We start from the raw sequence: 23133 nt of genomic DNA, 5'->3' as shown, positions 1-23133 counted from the left end.
GGGGACTCTGAGGAGAAAGAAGTCTAAGCAAGGGATCCCCACCACCTGCTGCTTTCTTGACTCCAAAACTCCATTTCCATCTATTTCCAGGGAAGAGAGAAATCTGAAGGGGAGGGGGAAAGGTTGGAGAGAGCAAGAGGCGGGAGCTAGGAAAGGGAGGCAGGAGGAGGCGTGGCCCGGCCTGGGGCTGGCGGGATAAATACGGAGAACTGGGTGCGGGGTGCAGAGAACTCCGGAGGACGCCCGAACGGAGCAGCACCGCGGACAGCGCCCGCCGCGCCGCGTCCAGCTCAGCCTGCGCTGCCCTCTCGCCCTGAGGTTCCCGCTCAGCGCTCTGATAACTCGCCCCTGCACCATGGCAGAATCCCACCTGCAATCATCCCTGATCACAGCCTCACAGTTTTTCGAGATCTGGCTTCATTTCGACGCTGACGGTGATTATTTTCTTTTTAACCCCTTCAAGATCCATTCCCATTCCTTCCTTCCCTGCCCTTTCGCTCCAGTGATCCTCTTCATCTCAACCGCCCTTTTCTTCTTCCATCATCCTGCCTCATCTTGCCTTTCCACCCGTGGCTGATGACCCATCAGCCTGGAAGTTTGCATTGCTTGTACGGCACCCCCATGCTGTAAGCGTTCGCCTTTCTAGGAACAGCAATGGTAGGACAGAGAGCAAAAATTGGGAAACCCTGTCCCCCAAAAGTTTCAAAGGCTCCCCCCAAACACCCCCACTCTCCTCCTTTGCCCTCAATGTGGTTGAAGTTTGACACTTCGGCAGGGGAGCGCTACAGCAGCTGTACCCATTGCTGATTAATCAGGGCTCAGGCTACCTAGCCTCCCAGGACAGCTATCCTGGAAAGGACCAAGAAGAAACTTAGACATCTGATACCTGGGTGCCTCTTTGTCTTTGCAGGAAGTGGTTACCTGGAAGGAAAGGAGCTGCAGAACTTGATCCAGGAGCTTCTGCAGGCGCGAAAGAAGGCTGGATTGGTAGGCTTGGGCTTGTGAAAAACCCTTCACCCCTAAAACATACCTATTCTTGTCTTTCATGAAAGAGGTTTGGCAGGTGAAAGTCAAGACTTACTAAGAAAAGCGAGAAAGAACCTCTTTCTAAATTGCGTCAGGAGGAAAAGTGTGGCGTGTGTGTGTGTGTGTGTGTGTGTGTGTGCAAGGTAGGGGAGTCTAAAAAAATCCCTGTTGTCTTAAATCGGACATATATAGTCTATATCCATCTTTTCCTTAATAGGTCTTAAAAGGGAACATTGATGTGTGAGACCTTTTATCAGATGTGCCTCTGTATCTCTGAGTTGGTTGGGTGATTTCTGACTTCTCTTTCCTAGACACTAAGTTGGGGGTAAAAAATACATTTCTGCCCCTTTGTGGCCAAGAGCAGATCTGCAGTTTCTAGTGCCAATTTTTGCTGCCATGTAGGTGTTGTTGGGGGATGGGGGTGAGGAAACAGCTTGCCTTCATCCTTATCCCTGAGAAAAGATAACCAACTTGTAACATAAGTGTAGTGAGAATTTGGCAAGAAACATTTTTTTGTTTTCTGTTGGAGAGAAACTCTAAAATCAGGAAAGCAATAAAACAAAGCATTTTAAGAATTCAATGTATTATAGAAAGAAAAAAATTCTGTTGAGAAACTATTAGAAATGATTCTTTAAAAGCTATAGTTTTGACTTAAACCATTGGTTAGCCAAATGATAATTATTGGTTATAAATTAATTCCTTTGGGCCAAATGTATTCGTTGGGAAAGGATGATGTCAACATAAAAAAATAAAATGTATCCAGCCAGCTTTTAATCATATGAGATGTTTATAAAAAGGAGAACAGGTTGAGAAATTTACAGGTCCATTGACATTTATGTAAGACTGCCTTTCAGAAAGCAATGTTGGATTTGGAGTAGTTAAATATTAATGTTCTTCATCTCTTAGACTATGATTACAAATAAATTTTTACATTGAAGATGATATCCATATCATTCCTAGATATCATGTATCATGCCACCATTTTCAATGCTGGAGGGGTGATGTACTAACAGGACTATGTTTGCTGTTTTGTTATTCTTCTGTCTATGGTGAAACTTGTATAATAGGCATCCTTATACAACATATCAGAAGGAAATCCCACAAGGTTGTAATGTACTCTAATGTAAGCAGATTATGAAGTCGCTAAAATCTTGCCAGACTGACTTTAAACTGGATCATGCTCTGGGGAGTCGTTGGCTCAAGTTTAATACAGTATAATCTAAAAGTGTAATAGAATGAGATCCAATAAAGATGTCTTCTATGCACTTTGCCCCATTTCCACCATGTGCGTTACCTTGCAAATAAACCCACGTAATGCTAGCACTGTGGTCCTCTGGGTCTTAGCTGATGAAACTAAAGTAATTTCCTTCCTCACTTAAAATAGAGTAAACACATACGGAAAGTTTTGTTTCTCATATAAATTATAATTACAACCTTGGATGGTGCTTCTACCAGCTAAATGAACATATTTCAACTATCCAGAAGTAACTTTAGTATTACTAGAGATTTATTTCCATCCTATAAATACAAATATTCATGAGCTCTGTGTTTTTCATAGACTTTTTTTCCCTCCTCATTTTAACACTTCTACTTTTTGTATAAAAATATAGAAACAAAAAACAAAGCAAAGTTTGGGTGGGATATACAGAGTTTAAACTTATTTACTTTTTCTGCTGCCTAATTTGATTTTGACCTGTAAGAAGCTTTAATCATATTATAATTTGATAAGACTCATTTTTTTGCAAAAGCATATGTCATGTCAAGTTGCTTAATACTTTGATATCTGAGTATTTTTATGGATTATGTAATAGACTGGTTGGATAACTAAAAACTCTAAATTAAGATCTAGATTAAGAGTTCATATATATTAGGCACATTTCATTTATACTAGTGATCTGCTGCCGTAAACCTACTTTTATATATTTCTTTTCTTTAAAAAAAAACATACGTGCCGACCTGATAACCCAGACTTCTTCTCATATCCTGACTTATTGAGACAAAGAGAAGCATTTATTTGGTTCATCATAATAATGTGAAATTTCACATCTCCACCAAGTGACTATGATAGCCCAGGAGACCATTTCTGAGCTCACTCTCCTGCTTAGACATGATCTCCTCTTGCGTTTACTCTCATCTTCATGAGTCTTCAGTTGATGGTACTGATTATACATGCTCCTCACTACTTAAAACACATATTACAACCCATTTGCTACCCAGCAACTTTCCAAGCTACATACCAAGTCTGCTTCTAGAGCCAGTAATGTCATATCATTTTAATATTTAATAATACAACTTTGGTTGTGTTCACTTAGAGGTATATGAAAATCTGGAATTCCTATTCCCTTGCTTGACACTATTGAGCCAGACACTTTCATGTTCTTATAGTTGCTTCTGTAACAGAATTTGATAGATGCAAATTGAAAATTACCCCCAGTAGAAGGGTTCTTTCGGGACCACAGTGTAATTAAATTAATTTATTGTTGTTTGCTGCTTTAGTTCTATTACATATTTACAATTATTTCTAAAGTTAAGTGCTGGTCTTCATGCTTTAGAGCTTCAATGTGGCCCAGATCGTATTAGACCAGCTATCTACCGTAAACTCGTATGGCTGACACTGTTTGTTACGGTGAAAATTGAGACCTTAATTTGCTTTCCCAAAGAGATGGAATAGGGTATTAGTAACAACTGGCCTATTAAATAGACAAGTTCATGTAACAGAGACACTTTAACTGGGCTTTGCTTAAGACCCAAGGGTTAAAAGCTAAAATAGCTTACAATTCATAACTTTCTAATGTGTCAATATGTAAAGAGATTTAAAAAAGAAAGTCAAAAGAAAAGGTAGAATAGCCTTGAGGCAAGGGGAAATAAGGGCAGCTTGGAAAATTGTTTCTTATGGTCCTGGGAGAGGCAAAGTTCAGACACGTATACTTTGTGGCCTAAAATATGGTCTTCAGTATTGCCCAGCTCCTAGTGAAACACAAATTTGTTAGGTCATTTTCTTCTCTCACACTTCTCTCCCAACATTTAATTTTCTAATTCTATGTAATGAACAAACATCTATTTCAAGCCCAAAAGATTCATTGCCCACAAACGGGATCCCTCCACATATACATATTTCTCTTGTCCAAGTCAAAGGCCGACTCCACCTCCCATAGACAAGATACTGTATTAAAATAAGGAGATGTTATATGACAAGACTGTGCAGAAAAATGAAATAAGACCTTCCATAAACAAACTTTTTAAAGTATATTAACAGCTATTCTATTTCATTTTTCTCTGCAATGAATTATCAACATCATTATAAGAACAGTTTTTCACAAACATCTTACCTGATTTTTTTTTTATTTTAGGAGTTATCACCTGAGATGAAAACTTTTGTGGATCAGTATGGGCAGAGAGATGATGGGAAAATAGGAATCGTAGAGGTAAGAACCTAAGCGCTTGTCTGATTTAATGAATGAACATCAACTTTGCAATTGATAGAGTCATTAAGTCAAGTGTAACTCACACATAGAGGCCATTCGATGTCAACATCCTATCTTCTCTTTCAACACACCAAATTAAGATGGCAGAAACTTGAGAAGAAGCTGAAGAGTTTAACGCAGTCCCAGTCCTAGATTAAAAGCATTATAAGAAGACTGAGAAGAGAAATGCTGTCTCTCTCCCAGTCCTGTCACTGACATTAGCAGAACAAACAAACTCCATCTTCTGGGTGAGCACTGCCCACCCCATACCCCCTCAGCACAGTGGCCAAGTACCCAATTAATTTGTTAACGATTAGCGGTGTAAACTTTCTGTAACGTTTTAAAACCAAATGCTTTCAGTGCTGTGAAGTGTCGTGGCAGAAGGCTGCATCCTGGTTTCTGGAATTCTATTTCACATTGACAGATAAAAGCACAAGGACTTTCCTGCCGTGAGTGAACTCTTCACGGTCTGGTATAGGCACACATTTAAAGAAGTGAAAGCAGTGAATGGCAAATCTTGCCTTTTGACAGTGACTTCTCCTCTTTAAGACATTGAATTATGTCTATAAATCAAGGAAAGGAAATCAATTATTTATCCCTCTATAGTCTCTACTTGCAAAATAGTTGCTGCTTCCCTTATTTCTGCCGGTGATAGCTCAGCTCTGTGTAGCTCCGCCACCTATTAAAATCTTGGTAGAAAGCTTTATCTAGAAAATAAATAGGAACATATTTTAAAATATGAAATATCACAGTCACAATTATGTTCATAAAGCCTTCTCAGTCTCTTCAGTTGTGAAGTGCCTTGGCCTTCAAAAGTTTGTGATAGTTCACTTTTTATTTAGAAAGTTAACCTGGTTTCCAAATAATTGATTGCATTAGGACACTTGTGGTGCCAGTGTGAAATATACAGACTTTTAAACACCTACTACAAATAGAGTGAAGGGGGGACAGACTATTATTATCTTTGTAATTAAAACTTCTCCCTGGAGTATATGCTTCACCCTTTTGCCTGTGCGCAGCTCATTACTGTATAAATAGATAACTGTCATTGAACTTACAGCTGATATAGAGGCCGACTAATCAAGACAAGAATAATAAAATTATGCTTAAGAATGTAAATGAAATGAGATAAAGAATTACTCAAAACTAGTTTGAAAGTCTAATATGAGTGATTCTTCTAAACTGGCAATTTCAGAATTTGGAGTGCTTTATAGTTCTAGTTGAAGGAAGATTACCATCTTACATTTAGCAATTTCACCTTAAAGCCTTCCGATGGACTCAGTTCTTTATTATAAGTCACTTATTGGGTGTTGTAAGGTTACATAGTAAAAGAATGGGGTCTATTCACAAAGTGTTACATTTTTAAATAGGTAGAATAGATGGATACAGATTATGCTGTGTGTGATACAGTCCTACCCTTTCAGACATAATGTTTCAACCTTATTGTGGATGAGAAGTTATCACTCAGCAGATTTACTGTCTTAAGATACAGTGAAATGCAGTCTCCACAAGTTTGAGATAAGAACTGTTAGGCAGGAAGGGGTTTGTGTACATAAAAAATGGAAGCAGAAGAAGATAAATAAAGAGAGAGAGAATAGTAAACCTGCCAAACAACATACCCTCATGACACTGTGCACCGTACAGTTGTGGGCCCTTATCAGTTATTAGCCAAGATTTTGGAGGAAGCAGCTGAAAGAGATTCTCTAAAGAGAAGAGAATTTAAAAATGAAAGAATAGGAAGGAGACTGCTGCAGTGGTTCCTAACGCATGTCCAGGGTAGCTAAGTAAGAGATGAGAAAAGATAAGTCTTGAGGTACACCTGGGGAAAAAAAGTAAAATGTTGCAGAAAACAGGGAAACCATGGGGAATGTGTGCACTCATGGTTTGCCCTCTAGTGTCACCAGAAGGTGGTACTAAATGCAATTTATCCCATACCCAACTTGATACGTGATCTTACCTGCTGAGAAATCCTGCCTATCGCATGGTGCTCCAATATAAAAAGTCTAGTGGGCTAGGAAAGAGCACAAACCCCCATGCTTCCCAAGTACATCATAATCTCCTTCTTAGCCAGTACACGCTGCCTTAGTGTTCACAGAAAGGGGTTGAACTGACTTGTATGTTATACTCTTTTAATAGTTAGACCCCGGGGCTCATTGAAGTCTAATCAAAGGAAACTAATAAGTATGCAGTAATCCGCTTCCCTGTGGGAACTACCCAACTGAATTAAAAGAAAGGAAATTCAATACCTAATTTTCAATATTCTGACATGATACAATAAACTGACACTTTCTATAACATGTATTTTTACCTACAAATATTCATAGGAAAAATGTTGATATGTCTAATATCCTGAATGCATTAATTTAATCACCTTAATAGATTTTAAAATTCACCTGAAGATGGCTCAGAAATAACAAGACTGTTAATATGAACTCCAAAGTGGAGCATTGATGATTTGAGATAACTTAACAACTACCATGGCAATCAGAAATGTTCTAAATTTATTCAGGCTAATATAGTTCTGCTGTAAAGAAGGTCCATTAAAATAATTAAGGAGAGAGACTGAATGGCTTAGCAGGTCATGGAATTCCTTTCTCTAGGTCTCATGAAGTACACATGGATGCCTCCTTCTGCTAGATGTCAAATCTTGAAGCAATGTGTAGGAACCTATCAGCCTCTCTAGACTTAGTGTTCTATCTGTCCAGGTCAGTGAGTGCACAGAAAAAAAGAATAGATCTAAAAGCTATTTTAATATAAAAACTGTAACAACAGTCAAAAGGAAGCGGACAGTTCTCTGGCCATCTCCTGTCTTCCACGGTGGGATGTAAGTGTGCACGTTTAGCCTAGGAGAAGGTTATTAGGGGTGGGGGCAGAAACTTATCTATTTTAGAACTGGAGAAACTGAGTACTGGGAAAATAGGGTCTGAAATTTTGCTCTGGATAGACTTTCTAAAACGAGTTCATAACTGTTTTGAGTGAAGGGTGCTGATGGCAAGGGATCAATGTCTCAAAATCAAAACTATTAGACCATCTGACTTCAAAACTGCCTCAAACTACAAGTTACATAAAAACATCCTCAGGACATCTGCTTTCTGGACTATGAGCAAGCATGTCTATGTTCTAACTTCATGTGTCTATTATGAGCATAAGCATCAAATGAGATAATTCGTGTCAAACAAATAGACCACGGTAAAAACCTAGTATGCATATTGGCATTATCGCCAAATACAGAAATGAGTTACTGAAAACCCTACTCAATTGTTCTAAATGCCAAAAGCTTCTTTCTCCTTCTTACATAATTTATTAAATTCAAGTTATTAAACTCAAATACTTTTAAGTTCATGACTATTTACCTTCCACATCCCCTGGATTTGCTTCTCATTGGCGGGAAAAATGTTCCTTCAGCTTCCAAATGTAAAAAGAAATCTTTGTCTTAAATGCTTAGGAAAGGTGACATGTCCCATAGTTGCTTTAAATGTGATGAATTCTGTTCTCGTGCATGTTGATATGCCTGTTGTAGCTATTTGTCTCTCTGTGAAGTCACCCTCGGGTACTTCTCTGACATATAGCATTTGGCTTTATTTTTGTACGTATCTTTTGCTTAGAAATTAAGGGGAAAGATCTTTTGAAATGATCTGTCTTCCTGTAAGAGTCTGACTGGGAGTAACTATGAATCACCAGCAATCGACATAGTGGCCTACAAATCAACAGCCAGATAAGGAGTGGCTGGGATTTCAACTCTTTCTAAAGCAGGGGCCCCATATTGTACGAGGGAGGAAAAGGAAATGGCGAAGAGCACAAGTGAGACTCCTTTAGGGTTGAGTTCCCTGGAAGCAAACCTGAGATTCCGTAGGAAGTACGTGGGTATCGCTTGCTACAGAAGTAAAGACAGCCCCTGGCCTGAAGGGTGCGGGGCCCCTCAATGGAGGCTTTCTCTGTAATGAGCTCTGAAGTGGGGGTGCTACTTCAGAAATCCCAAGTTTTGACCAAAAGGATAGGTCTTTGTGTGGTTTAACCATGAGCTGCAGTCTCCTTGGAGGCATAGGCATCTTCAGCCCAGACAGTTCCTCAGAGGGGCAGCTGAGTGCACAGCAGTATTTCTGGAAGCAGAAGCAGTTGTGGATAGTATGTTCCAAGGTTCACCCCAGCCTCTATCCACAGCCCAGGCAAGCATCTCCTAAAGTCCACCCCAGCCTATATCCACAGCCTAGGCATCAGCTGAATCATGTCCAAGGGATCTTTACTTCCCTAGGTTTAAAGCTGACGCCAGACAAAGAGTTAGCTTCACTCATTGCATCAGGAAGATATTTATTGATGCAGTTGCTAGGCAAAGAAACAGTCGAAAAAATCCTCAAGGATGCAGGTAAGTAGACAGAAGTTTGTTCCTCCACTGTCAGTGCCAAGCAACCAGTTCCATAAGCAAAGACCTAAGGAGTTCTGTCTGTATTCACAGCTTTTTTCACACTGTCTTGCCTTTTGTTCTCTCCCTTCTCTCATTCTACTATTTTTCTGCAATTCACACTAAAGATTGGGGACTTCAAGAAAGGGAAATCAAGTGAGCCAGTGACTAAAAAATTACTAACAATCCTGAAAGCAGGACTAGGAATTTCTGTGGACATCAGTAACTTAGCAAATCTAAGAATAAAGCAGTCCTACCAAGCATCTTCTGGGAAAGACCTTTGGCACATCCTAGACCTTCCTTGTCTTAATTGCTACAGATAGAGAATCTCCACATTCATGTGAATAATAAATTGAATAATCATTTGAATAATGATTACTATGCATTGGCAAAAGCATCAACAGACAACACAGGACCACGATACTGTAGAATTCACCTTGAAAAGGAAGTCTTTCTATTTGCCCCAAGCAGTCTCAGCCAAACACATGCATTGCTTTTGAAACGGCTATTTTTGTCCCACAATGATATTTTATGTCAGTAAAGTTCATTTGTTTTTTAAATAAGATAGTACTATAATGAGTACCTTAACAGTTTAATTAGATTTAAAGAGGACATTTTGCATATAGATAAAGTCAATATTTTTATAATTGAGATCAAAACAGTATGCACAAAAAATATGCATCTATACTATCCATAAGGGACAGTGGCAGTGGTGGTGCCCAACTTTAATCCCAGTACTCAGGAGGCAGAGACAGGCGGATCTCTGAGTTGAGGTCAGCCTGGTCTACAGAGTGAATTCCAAGATAGCCTGAGCTACACAGAGAAACTTTGTATTTAAAAAAAAAACGAAAAGGAGGAGGAGTATGAGACCATGACTCTCTTTATATTTGACATTCTAAAAATCTCTGGTTGTTATGTGAGTCACATAAACTTTACAATACAAAGATGCGTAAATTTTCCTAATCTTGCATCTAAACATTACTTACTTGTATATTCTTTTACTTCTTTTAATTTTAAATATTTGGTGGATTTTCAGAAGTATCCCTTTTACGAGAATTCATTAATTTCCTAGTTTAAGGCAACAGATATCTTATAAAATTCAAGTAACATAGAAAATGATGTAAGTAAAAGTTGTTGACTCTATAGCCTGTCAATGAAGTATTTCTAATTTTAAAAGAAATCGCAAGCATGTGTTCTAGGCACCCAATATGCTGGGTTCCATTTCCTCCGGATGAGCAAATCATGAAGACTGGAAACTCTCTGAGCTCCTGAAATGGCCTGGGAGAGATCCACTCCAAAAATTAAAAGCTGCATATCAATACGCAAAGGAAGAGTTGAGATTGGCTATTCCAGTCCTAAACAGGTGCTTGCATCATCCACAGCTCTGACATTTCACAGACAGACTTTCAGAATGACACTAAACCTTCACTATAGAATAGAGATACTGCTACCATCAAGTTCTGTAGGTCAACTTGCCTCATCACTGACCTGCTTCCTCATTCTTTATGACCTAGAATTTCTATTTTGTTACTTCATCCTTATCTCTCTCCTGGATAAGTCTTTCTTCCCTTCGCTCCTCACACCCTCTGAAGCCCTAAAAGAATCATTCTCCAGAATGCCTTCAGTATTGTGCACTGGTCTTTAGGAGCATGACTGTTTCTCCTCTCTTTGGAAACCCTCTCTGTATTCAGTTCTCTCCTTTCTTCTCTTCTCCCTTAGCTTAGGGAAGACCCGCTCTCTGGGTCTAGTATTACGATTCTTTAATAATGAAAATCATTTACAGTAGCTTTCTACTAGGGGCCTACATACAGGTGCAAAGGAAAGAAAAACTCATGAAGAAGATGAATTCTAGATTTCATTGATTATAAAGAAGCATGGCTTCTCACAGCCAATGGTAGCAATCACCAATAAGTGCTTCCTTTGCATTCCATGAGAGAAAGAACAACCAAGTCATCCTCCTACTGTAATCAAGGAGCGTGGTGAGGACTTAATTTGTTTTGAGACAAGGTTTCTCTGTGTAGCTTTGGAGCCTGTTCTAGACTCATTCTGTAAACTAGGCTGGCCTCTAATTCATAGAGATCTATCTGCCTCTGCCTCCTGAGAGCTGGAATTAAAAGCATGTGCCACCACCACCCAGCTTTTTGCAGTCTTAATTTATTAAGTAATCAAATTTAATTGAGTTCCAGAGTCTCCAAGTCACTAGGGCAGATCACTCAATCTCAGCATCCTCAATTCAAAAGTTTGTGCTTTTAATTATATTGAACTGTATTATTTCTGAGAGGCAGAATTTTATGGGTAAAGCAATCAACTATGCAGGTCAGATAAGACTTGAATGTAGTACTAAGATACATGAAATATATATTATATTATTTATACATAATATATGTAATCGCACACTACAGTAATATAAGTGTATTTATAGACTAAAACCTGATTTAATTTCTAAAATCACTAGCAAGTCCTAAAGCCCTATTTTCATATTTTAGGTTCATTATCATCTACCCACACTAGTGGCATTGGCTTCTAGTTAAGATGTTTTCTGACTGGATCTTACTAAATATTCTAGGAAGGTTTATTTATTTTGCCTTTCACCTTGTTGTAACCCCCATACATAAGGACTATGGACAGAACTGTTGTAATGTGAGATATTTTTTTAAAGACCTGAAAACAAAACACTTTGAAGCATGTGTTGCACAGCTATCAAGAACATGAGGTGGCTTGCACGTAGAGTGAAGTGATGGTTTACATTAAACTCTAAACTTCGATGTGACCAAAAGTTTGGAAAACTTCTAAGTAGGTGATCTAGTTGAGCATTTCGGACACCTTCTGACCTTAATGTTAATTTCAACCCCGGCTTCTTAAACCAGAGAGAGCGACCTACATGGGTCACCATCAATGTAGTAACAGTACAAGGTTTCTGAGAACACAAAAAACAAAAGTTAATTCAGAATTAAGAGCATAATGACTCCAAGGGGTCCCTGGGAGCACCCACCTTGCATGACTGCAGCCTTGGTGCCGACCACACGTGTTCAGCTGGCACTGCCCATGCGTCGCACCAGGCAACACTGGCAAGTTTTGCCAGGTCACCCCCGCATAGGACTGCCACGTGCTGTGAATTTCAGTCTCTTTTGCTGTACGCATGAACTTTTCTGCTCTTAGAGAAGCTCAATAGTTTAATTACGGAAAACAGAGACTCCTAATACTTTCCTACTGTCGTTCCTCAGCACGCAACAAATTTATTACATCTTTGTATGATGTTACAGTATTTGATTTTAAAGTTTTATGTTACAGTTATCAAATTAAATTTCACAAAAATTTGTCAAGTTAATTCTAGTTTGGGTTAAGAACAATGTTTTCAACAATTTCTGTAATGATGTAAAAACATGGAAGTACCATTTTATATTTCATATTTATGTAAAATGCTGTTCACAGTAGTGACAATTTTACCGTGTTTCTTGGAATTGTCGCAGATGGATCAGTTCTAAAAGACTGAAGATGCTCTGCACCCTGCAGTATCAAACATCCAGCCAAGATTTAATCTTCATATAAAAACATTTTACCAGGACAGGCTCCAAAACCACAGAGAAACCCTGTCTCAAAAAACCAAAAAAAAAAAAAAAAACATTTTAGTTTATCTTTAATAAATGATAAAATTATATAAAAGAATTACTTTAAATTAAATTGTTATGTCTTCTTATCAGTAAATGTTTGTTTGCAATTTTATGTTATGAATGCCTGGGGTCACATAAAACTTTCTCAGGAGGAAAGGGGATATATGTGGGAGAAATTTAAGTAGCTGTTTTAGACAGGTTTAAAGTCTATGTAACAGGGATAAGGGTCCGTGTCTGTGCTTCAGGGAATTTACCCACTGCTGAAAATGAGTCAGATGTTGCATGCGAAGATTTACTCTTCAGTGGTGAAGAGTCCGTCATCCCAACAGCACACAGTTTGAGCCAGGGACGTTCATTTCTCTTTCACCTCCTTCTCCTAGTGATGATGATACTAAAGGCCAGGGCAGCTGGGGAAATTGTCAGGGACCACAGCTCATTAGCAGCAGAGCCAGAAATAGAAGTCACGCCGGCAATGGAGCCATCAATCCAGCTCCCTGCTTCTCCACATGCAATAGATTATATTAGTCTTAAAATGGGATCTGTGGCTCTTTCTTCCTCAAAAGAGGGAAGGAGAAACAGAGAGGTGGAAAGAGAGGGAGGGAGAGGTGTTGAAGTTACAGAATGAGATCTCAGGGGAAATGTCACAGAATCAAGCAGTGAAAAACAGAAATTACCCTGAGCCCCTGATTCAAGCAGCAAGTGTACTCTGACAGAGACCACAATTTAAGAGTGCCCTTGTTTGTGTCTAGTTCCCCCTATCTAGTGCCTATGGTGGTGTGCCTTTCTACCTCTTTCTACTGTTCTGCTGTTGCCTTTGGTCCGCCTCCATTGTGTTTCTCTCTCAAATTAAATATGTATAATTTTTTCTTCCTTCCTTTCACTTATATTCATGTTTCTCACAATTTCTCATTTCCCATGAAATCTAGAGCCATAGTGTGTGCCATTCTGTGCACGCTGAAAGAACCGAGACCTGATCAGTGGTATAGAGCTTCCTCAGGAGGCATCTGCTTGTGTGTGCAGCAGATGGAAACGGGTCCACCGTAGCCATCTCTTCAACTGGGCAGCCAGGTCCTCAGAGCACAGGTATTGAAACATGCCTGGGTGTTTTCACCTCAGAAGCAAAGCATTAGAAAGGAAAAGTGAACTACATCTGTCTATTCTATTAGTCAGCTGACACTTTCTCAGTTAATGTCACTGCTCAAAGAACACGTTAAGGCGACGCTGAAGCAGCAGGTGATGGCCCAGCCTCTTTCCAGGCTCCTCATCTCTGTTTTCCCATCCTTTCCAGCTGGCTCATGTCTTACCCACAGAAGAGAATTTCCTGCTGCTCTTCCGATGCCAGCAACTGAAGTCCTGTGAGGAATTCATGAAGGTAAAAATCCCACACCCTGGAAGACAGGTGCTGAAAGTCAGGAAGTCGATGGGCTCCATAGACTGATTTATTTAAACCTCATTTTCTGTCTCCACTTTTCTGCAGACATGGAGAAAGTATGACACTGACCACAGCGGCTTCATAGAAACCGAGGAACTCAAGGTGAGTGACTCAAGGCTGACGCCAATCACGCTCCTTCCAGATGCAGCCATGAACTGCTAAGGGATTCATAGCTTTTTTAAAAAACCTCCCACCAAAGAACCTTACGCTGAGCAGTGCCGATTGGCGCCCACTCTTCACATCATTACTGAAACACCAGATCGAAAGACAGACTTCAAGTGCTTCTTGAGATTCTGCAGGAAATTAGCATTCTCTGTGGTGTTCCTAAATGGTTACATAAGACGAATGGGTGATAAGACATGACACACAGACAGACAGATAGAGGTAGATAGCTATGCCCACCAAATAGGCGACCACTCTCATGGAAATCTGAAATTATATTTTATACATCGAATGCCTAGATTTTTCTTTGCAAAAACAAATGACAGAGACATGTGTTATACCTTATGCATATTTATTTCATCTTTGCATATATTATAGGAAACAAGCATTGCTCTAGTGAAAAAAAAACTACTAAAAGTTGAGACCTACCGAAGACCATGCAGAAACAAGACACAGGGCTGTGAGGTTTAATCCCAGACCCATCCAGATCCAAGGACTTAGACATAGCCTATGACCTGCTGACTCTTGACAAAATAAATTACACAGCTAGATTGTAGAAAACTGAGATTATGAAAATAAATCTACCAGTTCATATCTCACAGAAGTCGTGTTGAAGAGGAATATAAGGAAAAGGACTCTAAATCAGATATAAGCTCAGGACAAATCGCCATGTAATTCTACTACATTTCATCTTTAAAGCAGGGGCAATGATACTGTGGAATCTGAGATATGCCCAGTGGTCTTCCAAGTGCACAGCATAACAAACGTATAACACTCAGTTCAGCAGTGGGAACCAGTCATCCACCCCGTTTCCCCCAGCCAACCAGAAGACCTCTTAGTCAGAAAGGACCTATTTCCTCTAAGTTCAGAATACAGAGTGATTGAATGGAAGCAAGGGCCAGCGTGATGGCTCTGTCGGTTAAGGCAACCACCAGCAAGCCTGACAACTTGAGTTTGCCTCTCTGGACCCCACATGATGGGAAGAGAATTGTTTTTCTGGTCTGCACATGCATGCCATAGCATCTGTGCACCCTCACCCTGTCACACATGCATGCACACAAAACGATTTTTTTTTAATTTTTGAAAGGGAGGCTTAAGTTAATATTTGTTCAGTGCCCGAATGTGTGCTTTCTGTGTCACAGACACAGTACTGAGTGTGAAATGCATCTCAGCATTTGTTCTTCAGGAAATCTGCAAGGCGGTTTACTATGACTCCCAATATAGAGAGGGGCAGAAGTTAAGAATGCCTGGGGAACTTTTCACAGTTACACGCCTGCCTAGGAAGAGAACCGAGGCTTGGCCCTAGAGTGTCTACTAATATCAATAGCCGTTTTTTATTCTACAGCACTACAGCACTGTGTGCCTCAAGTTTCACTTGCTGTGAGCTGCTTCTGCAGCTGCTTTGTAGGGAAATGGATGTGTTGCCTTCCTAATCATAATTCAACATGGTTTAAGAAGGACAGAACTTTGGAGATTGGTCTGTGTGTGCCACTGTGAAATGGCCAGAAGAGACTCAGCGGCAGCCAACACTTTTGCTGTAAAGTTCCTCAAAACAATGTCTTTCAGAAACTGCTCCTCTTCTAGATCCCGCAAGGTGACAGGGAAGCTGTTATGGTTTTGCTCTTTTGAAAAAAAAGAATGCTTTTTAAAAACTCATCCAGTATGTAATGAAAACCTTAGCTCACTTCAGTACTGACCTCAAAATATCCCCCGAGTCTCTCTCTTTGTTCTAAATTCTATTCTCAGAAAGGAAATTCTAAATAGAAGTCCTCCTCCCTGGAGAATTTTGAAGATAAGTTGGCATTCTTTTTTAATGGATCTTTCAAGAAAGCTAATTTTAAGGAAAGAAAGCTAATTTTAAGATCCATAATAAAGTAAAACATCGCTTGCTCTCAGGCACGACTTTGAATCCTAGTGTCCCAAGGTTTCTCCACGGCTATTTTTGTGACCACCATTTCACTGTCTGATGAGGCTTTTTAACCCAATTAATCTCTGACAAAAAGAAAAACTCAGAAGGCTCAAAAATAAATCTCACCCCCACCAGATAACTTTGAGTTTTCTATGCTTCACTTTGGATCTAAAGCACAGTGGTCAACGTGGAAATAAATGTATCAAGCCAAGAAAGGGGATTTTCCTTGAAAACTGTGAAGCTGGGTCCTCCTAACAGAGCGAGTTCTCTTTCAAGGAGACAGAGCGCTGTCAAAAGCTCCAAAGGAACACGGCCCTCCAGGACTCTGGGCACGGGCTCTGCTCAGCTTCCATAGTGCATTAATTCGTTTCCTGAGGAAATCAAAGAGTTATAAATGAACAACAGTGGAGGAAATGAAAGGCAGTTACAGCCCTCGGTATTCACACGGGTGTTTACATGGCAAGGCTTTGTAAAGCTTTCATCTCTGTAAAACAAAAATCAAACTCACTCCCCAGTTCCAACTGCTGAATAATCATCATTTTCACCCTTCCCACATTTAATTTCTGCCTTAGTATGATTCATATGTCCCTCAATGATTCGATATTACCAACTGGTGTAGCTTGTACCATCAGCGGAAGCATCTGAGCAAAGATCGTATAGATCCTGAGATGCAGAAGGCTAGCCAACAGCCCGTCTGGAGAACGACATGGCACTAGCAGCAAACTAATAGGGAAACACGGCCTGGGATGCAGCAGGAAATGCATTTTAAATTATTGCTATATTTCCATCTAGCTTGCTGAACATTGTTCGCACAGGCTAGAGAGATACAGGCAGGGGCCTTATACTTGTAACAGGAAGAGCACATGGGTGCGGGTGAAGAGAGGCATCCATTGGGCTGATTAAGTTGTAATTCAGATCCTTTCACATCACGCAACCCACATCCTCCTTTAATTGTAATCACAAGAGCACAACAAAGCTCTGACTGGGACAAATTGGGTCTCAGTAAGAGGCAGGTATTGAGCCTGGCAAAAGTAGTTTCATTATTGGGATGCCACAGGGTCCACCAGACTAACCAAATCCTCTCCTCACCTGGCTCTGCCATAGAGGTCTTCTCTGTGTACATCCAGGTATGCTCTGTTACAGACTACAGATCATCAACGGCATGAAAATTTCTGAGTGCTCTTTTTTCTCAACAGAACTTTCTAAAGGACCTACTAGAGAAAGCAAACAAGACCGTGGATGATACAAAACTAGCTGAGTACACAGACCTCATGGTAAGACTGAACTGGAAAAGATTTGGCCAAAGAGCTTATTGAACACATTATGTTCTTGTTAAGTCTTGCTACCCAGGATGGAATAAACAAATCACGGCTTGCACATCACATAACCACAGATGAGCATTTCTGCTAACGCTGCATCACATTTATCCCTCAAAAAGACTTTTCTTTAAAAGCCAGAGTGATCGTATCACTAAGTTACATAGTTTATACACATTACACTTACACATAGAACACAAATGACATCACCTTTTGCTCATAGGGATTCTGAACTTGTTTTTTACCATTGTTTAAGAAACCTAGCAGAACGGTGGTGGCGCACACCTTTAATCCCAGGACTTGGGAGGCAGAGGCAGGCAGATCTCTGTGAGTTTGCTGCCAACCTGGTCTACAAGAGCTAGTTCCAGGATGGACTCCAAAGCCACAGAAAAACCCTGTCTTGAAAAAAAATAAAAAGAAAAGAAAAATTAAAAATTAAAAAAATTAAAAAACCTTGGACTTTTCTATAGTCTAATGAAAACTGTTAACTACTTTATTCATTAAATTACTTAAAGTGAGTTTCTTCTCCTTTGATTTTTATTATTTAGGGATATAGTATCAGTGCTACGAATGAGATCCAAAGCACCTTAAGCCTGATATTTTGATAACTGTATAGACAAGATTTGTTATAAAATATGAACAATATAGCCACAAAACTTCTTTACACAAAAGTGCCTACTGCAAATAAATTAGCAACATCTTAGATAAAGAAAATGTTCGTACTTTGTCTCAAGTAGGTCATTTGTGAATCTTAACACATTATAGGATTGACATTATAGGATAGCAAGCAATATATATGCTTGTATTTTCTCTACATAGCATACAGTTACTGTGAGTTCTTACCCTGTGGGTTAAGTAAGCACATCATTAAGCATTACTTCTATGCTGTGTTGGATTCTGAGGTACTCTGAGGGACAATCTTCTGAGTTCCTGTTCTAGTCAGGAGTGCTGAGGTTCACGCTCCGTCTCTGCACTCCTAGGTACAGCTCCAGCTGCAAGCTGGTGGGTTGTTCTTGCTGTGTCCTGAAAGCAAGGCCTAACTTCTCTTTGGGAAGTGAACAATAACCCACATTTATCAATTTTCTAGTTTGTCTCAATCTTAAGGGATTCTATTTAAAGTAAAGCTGCCTTTCCAGGTAGGAGTCTGAAGCCGCCTTTCATAACGATTCAGATGGGAGCTTCCCCCTGTTGGACTGGCCCAGTAGATCTGATTAAATGTCATAAACCAGTTCCAATCCAGGAAACAAATTAATCAAGAACTAATTAAAATTTGAATATATAGATTAAAAAACATTTCCCTATGGACACAATACTCTGTGATCTAGTTGTCCAGTATCTTGGTAGACATTGCAACAATATGAGGTCAGTTACGGTCAATAGATTGAAAGATGTGTCAGTAAAGAGCTCTGAACACTGATGTACTTCCAACAGAGATGCTTAGACCTTCTTAAACCATAGAGTGTCCTTTCTGTTTCCCTTGGAAACACCTTTCTAAACCTTTATGCACTGACTATACCATAGCCCCTTCCATATATACATGACATTTGTCATATTTAGTGTTAGCATTACCTTCATTCTGACACTATTTACTGCTTTCTAAAGTGTGAATGCTTCCTACGTGAGTATTTATGTGTGCGCACACCTCGGGATGTGATATGCAAGTGCACTACCGAGTTAGGAGGTATCGTTAAGTTTCCCAATGGAAAAATTAAACAATTCGAAATGATTGGAAATAACTTAGACTTGTTATTTAGTTACTGGTTTTGTTGATTTTTTTTGCTTTAGAAATAAAACAGGTTCTTTTAAAAATAAAACACTAAAATAATTTAGTGTTCAAGCGCTCATACTGCATGCACTCAAGATGTTTGAATTTTGAATGCTTGTCCCTTCCTTCAGTAATTTGTAACTCAATGGCCCCAATGTTGGCAATGTCTTTCAGCTAAAACTCTTTGATTCAAATAATGATGGGAAGCTGGAGCTGACCGAGATGGCCAGGTGAGTTTCGGGATTCCGTAGGTGGTAGTAGAATAAAGGGGTCCTCTTCTAAAATTCCAACCGACTAATATAATGTTTTTCTCCCAAAAGGTTACTACCAGTGCAGGAGAATTTCCTTCTTAAGTTCCAGGTAGCTGACTTTTCCCTACAATAAATAGTGTTTTTCTTAAAAAGTCAAAAGGTGGGAGATTTGTCAAGAAAAACAATCTGAAATACAGATCATGTTTTAACTGAACCTCTCTCCTGTCTCCTAGGGAATCAAAATGTGTGGGAAAGAGTTCAATAAGGCTTTTGAGTTATATGATCAGGTAAAAATAATTTCTTTCCTTTTTTTCTTTTAAAAAAATTTACAAAAGTAATTTGACATGAAATCTATCCTCTTAAGATTACATATTTTAATATTACATTTCCTTCAGGGACAGCCTTAGTGCCTTATTGATACATGGTTTACAACTCTCTTCCCCTAGGCTGCAGGTCACATTTCACTCTGAATGGTTCTTGCAGATTTTATGCTGAGTTCCACTATCTCCCTGTTGTCTGTGCCCTGGGCTCATAACCCACAAGCTCTATGCTAAGCCTAATGTCATAAAGCTTTCACTTATTTTATATTTAGGCATAGTTTCTGTTTTTGTTGTCTTGTTTTGGTTTTGGTTTTGACACAGGATCCCATGCTGGCTGGCCTGGAACTCACTATATGTACCAGACTGGCCTTGCACTCATAGAGATCTATTGCTTTATACCTGCCAAGAGCTAAGATTGAAAATGTGTACCTCCACACCTGCCTCTAGGAGTTTTGTATCTTCTAAACTGAAATATTTGCATTGAGTTAAGTTTTGTCCATATGAAAGACAGGAATCCAGCTCCTCCACTTTTGCAGATGGATACACAGTTTCCCCATACTTTTTGTTGAGGAGAATATCCTTGTCCTTATAGTCAGCTTCCTAATGAAAGGTCAGCTGATTCTCTGCATGTGGACCAATTCCAGAGCTCTCTATCCTATTCCATCAGTCTACAAGCCAGTGTCTAAATAATTGCCATACTGTTTTAGCTACTGTAACTGTGGACCAGTTCCGGAGCTCTTCTGTTCCATTAGTTTATAAACCAGTGTCTAAGTAACTACCCCACTGCCTTAGCTACTGTAACTAAGTACTATATTTTGAAATCAGAAACTGTTGCCTTTTTGGTATTTGTGTGTTTGTTTGCTTGTGGGAGGAAAAGCATGCCACAGCCTGTCTTAGCCCCTGAGCCATCTTACCAGCCCAACAACTTCATTTTCATCCTTTTTTTCCTCTCAACTATTTCAGATTTAGGTCTTTTGTGGTTGTTTATAAATTTTAGTTGTGTCTTGCATATTTTGTCTTAAAATACCCCTGGTGTTTGGGAAGGAATCACATCGATCGTTAGAAATAAATAGTATGAACACTTTAACAGTAAAAGTATTAAGTCTGCCAACCCGCAAGCACAGGTGCTTCTCCATCGGTTTACGCCTCTGATGTCTCTCATCAGCATTTTACAACTGTCAGTGCACATGAGTTTCTACTTCTGTTGCTAAGGTTACTCCTAAGCAGTTTATTCTACTTTTAGTGTATTGCAAAAGAGATTTTATTTTCCTTCCATATAGTTAATTGTTAATGTATAGAACAGAACTGATTTCTAAATGTAGGTTTTTATATTTTATGCCTATACTTAATTTACACAATAATGCCACCATGTTTTTATCTTGAGAGTTTTATATTTTTAAAAATCATATTAATACTTCTTCCTTCTCAATTTTTTTTCTGGTCTATAATTTCACCCATAAGGAGAACCTGGAAAGTATCAAAAGAAAATAAAAGCCCCAAACTAAAAAGAAATCATGACCAACAAATTACAAAACTGATTCATTCATTCCACAGAAAACCTGCTCTATCATATCTCACATCACATGACCTTATTCAGATGCTAGCCTAAGACCTTTCCACTATGAGACTCTGAAATCAGAGCCAAATCCTCTGAGCCACCGACTTGCTTGTAAACGGGAGCCAAGAATGCCATTCCCTGGAGAGCTGAATGGACATTAAGGGGAAACAATCCCACAGACGTTTCCCACATTCAAAAAGGGGGGGGCTTCATGTGGGAGAAAAGTTGCTTATGAGCTTGCTCGTTCATGCTTTTGGCTTCTAACTTCTCTATACCTGGATCTAGGTTCTATATAATGCTGCCTGCTGGTATGACAGGAAGTCAGCCACATCTCCTGTAGGCCACAATGTTCTCCTCTGCCACAGGAACGTGTCTAGTTTCATTTACTTATTCCAACTGAAAAGGCTTCTAACATAAAGTGAAATATTAAATGCAAGAGTGATTTGAAATTTTCTATCTATTTCACTGGCATAAGTGCTCACCTGTTTTGCAGCTGCAGTAGAGCTGTGTTAAGAGCCAGATGCACCCGGTTAGAACCCTCCCCCAGGCGGATTTTCTGAGGACCGCAGTTACTTCTAACGCACACCATCTTATTTCTCCTCCCTTAGGATGGCAACGGATACATAGATGAAAATGAGCTGGATGCTTTACTGAAGGATCTGTGTGAGAAGAACAAACAGGTAACTGGTTGTTGTGTAATTTATTTCCTAAGCAGACTTTAGGGAAGTACCCAGAAACAACCACACATCTGTTGTGGGAATCTACTCAAAGACTGCAGAGGAGCGGGAGCAGACTTTAATTCTTAACTCAAACTGAGTCCAGCCCAAATCAGTAAGTTGTGACAAACTTTACCCTAATCTTTTCTTAATGATTTACCCTAATCTTTTCTTAATGTTGATGTAACAAGCAGTTTCTCACATTTTATCACTCGCCAGTGGTTAACTAACTTCCATATCTCATTGGATTGCAATACTATCTGTGCTCTATACAGGAACTGGATGTTAACAATATTACTACATACAAGAAGAACATAATGGCCTTGTCGGATGGAGGGAAGCTCTACCGAACAGATCTTGCTCTTATTCTCTCTGCTGGGGACAACTAGAGTTGGTGGCCACAACCACTTGCTAGTGATACATTGTATCTAAAAACATAACTGTGCGCTATAAAGGAGTAGGCTGTATTTTTCTTTTATATCTGTAAATCCTACTGCATAGAGAGAATTATCCAGGATGCGTGGCACATTCTTTTCTGCTTGTTTCTATACTGTTTGTAATGTACAGTTTTTGTAACCAGATAATTGAAAAGAAGGAAGTTCATGCTTATGCCAGTTGGTACAATCGATTAAGAAATGAATCTAACGTGGTTTCGCTTTCATAAATGCAGCTGAACATTTGGATTTCCCTAAAAATTCTACCAGCATTCTTGTCAAGAAATTCTAGCGTTGGGTGTGCAAACGCACAACTGCACCGAATAAAACATAAATTATAACAAGCCAAGCATTTTTACTTTAGAAGATCATAGGACTGCCCACCAAGCACTTCTATGTTGTTTCCGTCTAGTGGAGGGGAGGTGCTTCTGCATCTGAAGCACCAAATATCAATCAATAGTTAATTATGATTTATTATAAAATATTCTCCCTAGAGATTTAGTTTACTGATCAGTGACAATGTCTACTGCTTGAATAGAAACCACACTATTGATTCAAGTTGGCTTGGTGACAAGGGAAGGGAGCCAGATGACACAGAAATCTGTCTGATTCTACGTCTGTATTTCCAAGAAGTCTACTGCCAGAGAATATGACTTTAGCCCATTTTCTAAATTATTTTCATGTGTTTCCAGATGACAATTATTCTAGTAAACTGCTGTTTTATGTCATATTCGCTGTGTGCTCTCTGATTAAATTCAATGTACTGAGTA

At 39.4% G+C, this 23133-nt stretch overlaps 1 protein-coding gene across 1 annotated transcript; it reads left to right on the top strand.

Moving 5' to 3' along the window:
* Positions 1 to 218: 218 nt before the first annotated feature.
* Calb1 (calbindin 1) lies at positions 219 to 23133 on the top strand. The gene is made up of 11 exons (XM_057790613.1): positions 219 to 434; positions 911 to 987; positions 4377 to 4451; positions 13789 to 13872; positions 13978 to 14034; positions 17200 to 17277; positions 19259 to 19314; positions 19405 to 19444; positions 19569 to 19622; positions 21822 to 21893; positions 22205 to 23133. Exons 1-11 carry the CDS (start codon positions 356 to 358, stop codon positions 22316 to 22318), a joined length of 786 nt encoding a protein of 261 aa, XP_057646596.1. The 5' UTR covers positions 219 to 355; the 3' UTR covers positions 22319 to 23133.

The sequence above is a fragment of the Chionomys nivalis genome, chromosome 16 (assembly GCF_950005125.1).
Source record: "Chionomys nivalis chromosome 16, mChiNiv1.1, whole genome shotgun sequence".
Taxonomy (NCBI): domain Eukaryota; kingdom Metazoa; phylum Chordata; class Mammalia; order Rodentia; family Cricetidae; genus Chionomys; species Chionomys nivalis.
This window is presented reverse-complemented; position numbering and strand designations above follow the sequence as displayed.